A 2603-nucleotide genomic window follows, 5' to 3' on the forward strand; every position below is an offset into this window, starting at 1 on the left:
TATCTATTATATCTACTATGTCTGTATTTTATACCTATATCTATTACATCTATTATATCAATGTTTTATATCTATATCTATGAAATTTATTATGTCTATATTTTATACCTATATCTATTATATCTATTATGTTTATATCTAATACCTATATCTATTATATCAATTACGTCTTTATTTTAAACCCATACCTATTATATCTATTATGTCTATATTTCATACCTATATCTATTATAACCATTATGTCTATACTTTGTACCTATATCTATTATTTTATACCTATATCTATTATAATTATTATGTCTATATTTGATACCTATATCTATTATATCTATTATGTCTATATTTTATACTTATTTCTATTATGTCTATATTTAATACCTATATCTATTATGTCTATATTTTATACGTATATTTTATCTATTATGTCTATATTTTATACCTATATCTATTATATCCATTATGTCTATGTTTATAACTATATCTATGAAATCTATTATGTCTATATTTTATACCGATATCTTTTAAATCTATTTTGTCTATATTTTATATCTATATCTATGATGTCTATATTTTATACCTATATCTATTATATCTATTATGTCTTTTTTTATACCTATAGTAATTATATCTAATATGTCTATATTTTATACCTATATCTATTATGTTTATATCTTATATCTATATCTATTGTATCTGTCTATATTTTATACCTATATCTATTGTATCTATTATGTCTATATCTTTTTTTTTTTTTTAACAGGCTTAATTCACTTTATTTTTCTTGTATAAAAATCCTATGTTGTAGCCACAGCTGGAGCCTGGGTCCGCTGCACGGGGACTCTGGTGTGGGTCTTGACAAGGTGGTCAGTGAATTCCTGATAGGTAGACTTGGTAAAGACAGTCTCCTTCCACAGGTCAGGGGTCAGGTAGCTGTAGGTCTTAGAGATGGCATCAAAGGTGGCCTTGGCGAAGTTGCCCAGGGTGGCAGTGCAGCCCCGGGCTGAGGTGTAGCAGTCATCAATACCAGCCATCATGAGCAGCTTCTTGGGCACAGGCGCTGAGACGATGCCAGTGCCCCTGGGTGCAGGGATGAGGCGCACCAGCACAGAGCCACAGCGGCCTGTCACCTTGCAAGGGACGGTGTGGGGCTTGCCGATCTTGTTCCCCCAGTAGCCTCTGCGCACCGGGACAATGGAGAGTTTGGCCAGGATGATGGCCCCACGGATGGCGGTGGCCACCTCTTTGGAGCACTTAACACCCAGGCCGACGTGGCCATTGTAGTCCCCGATAGCAACAAACGCCTTGAACCTGGTGCGCTGACCAGCACGGGTCTGCTTCTGCACCGGCATAATCTTCAAAACCTCATCTTTGAGAGAGGCCCCCAAGAAAAAGTCAATGATCTCAGATTCCTTAATGGGCAGAGAGAAGAGGTAGATCTCCTCCAGGGACTTGATCTTCATGTCCTTGACCAAGCGGCACAGCTTGGTGACGGGCATCCACTCCTCATCCTCGGCCTTGCCTCCGCGAGCTCCGCGGCCTCGGCCCCGACCCCGTCCACGGCCAAGACCCCGCCCCGGATGCCACTGCCGAAACCTCTGCGGAAGACACCGCGGTTCCCCATCCCAGGGCCACCAGGGCCTCCGGACCGCCCCGCTGCACTGGCGTCATCCGCCATTTGGTGTTTTCTCGGAGAAGAAGCTTATGTCTATATATTTTATATCTGTATCTATAATATCTATTATGTCTATATTTCATACCTATATCTAATGTATCTATTATGTCTATATATTATATATATATCTATTATATCTATTATGTCTATATTTCATACCTATACCTATTATATCTATTATGTCTATATTTTATACCTATATCTATTATTTTTATTATATCAATATTTTATACCTCTATTAGATCTTTATGTCTATATTTTATACCTATATCTATTATATCTATTATGTCTATATCTTATACATATATCTATTTTATCTATTATGTCTATATTTTACACCTATATTTGTTATATCTATTCTGTCTATATTTCATACCTATATCTTTTATATCTATTTCGTCGATATTTTATACCTATTTAAATGATGTCTATATTTTATACCTATATCTATTATGTCTATTATGTCTATATTTCATACCTATATCTATTATATCGGTTATGTCTATATCTTATACATATATCTATTATATCTATTATGTCTATATTTTATACCTTTATCTATTATTTCTATTATGTATATATTTTATACCTATATCTATTATATCGATTATGTCTACATCTTATACATATATCTATTATATCTATTATGTTTATATTTCATAACTATATCTATTATATCAATTATTTCTATATTTTATACCTATATCTATTATATCTATTTTGTCTATATTGTATACCTGTGTCAATTATATCTAATATGTCTATATATTATACCTATATCTGTTATATCTATACATTATACCTGTATATATTATATGTTTTACATCTATACTTTATGCCTATATTATTCTATCTATTATATCTGTATTTCATGCCAATATCTATTATATCGATTATATCTATTATATGTATATTTTATACCTATGTCTAT

General features: G+C 32.8%; 1 protein-coding gene across 1 annotated transcript; it reads right to left on the minus strand.

Annotated features, from left to right (window-relative positions):
• Positions 1-747: 747 nt before the first annotated feature.
• LOC115896246 (40S ribosomal protein S2-like) lies at positions 748-1668 on the minus strand. Its single transcript, XM_030926603.1, has 2 exons — positions 1640-1668; positions 748-1539 (listed from the first exon to the last, which is right to left on the minus strand). Exons 1-2 carry the CDS (start codon positions 1666-1668, stop codon positions 795-797), a joined length of 774 nt encoding a protein of 257 aa, XP_030782463.1. The 3' UTR covers positions 748-794.
• Positions 1669-2603: the final 935 nt, after the last annotated feature.

The sequence above is a fragment of the Rhinopithecus roxellana genome, unplaced genomic scaffold (genome assembly GCF_007565055.1).
Source record: "Rhinopithecus roxellana isolate Shanxi Qingling unplaced genomic scaffold, ASM756505v1 contig994, whole genome shotgun sequence".
NCBI classification, from domain to species: domain Eukaryota; kingdom Metazoa; phylum Chordata; class Mammalia; order Primates; family Cercopithecidae; genus Rhinopithecus; species Rhinopithecus roxellana.

Excerpts from the sequence above, each read along its gene's own strand:
- LOC115896246 (XM_030926603.1), bottom strand. The coding sequence starts at position 1,668 with ATGACGCCAGTGCAGCGGGGCGGTCCGGA. Across the intron at positions 1,540-1,639 it reads GTGCAGCGGGGCGGTCCGGA|AGGCCGCGGAGCTCGCGGAG; the intron begins GGCCCTGGTGGC and ends GGGTCGGGGCCG.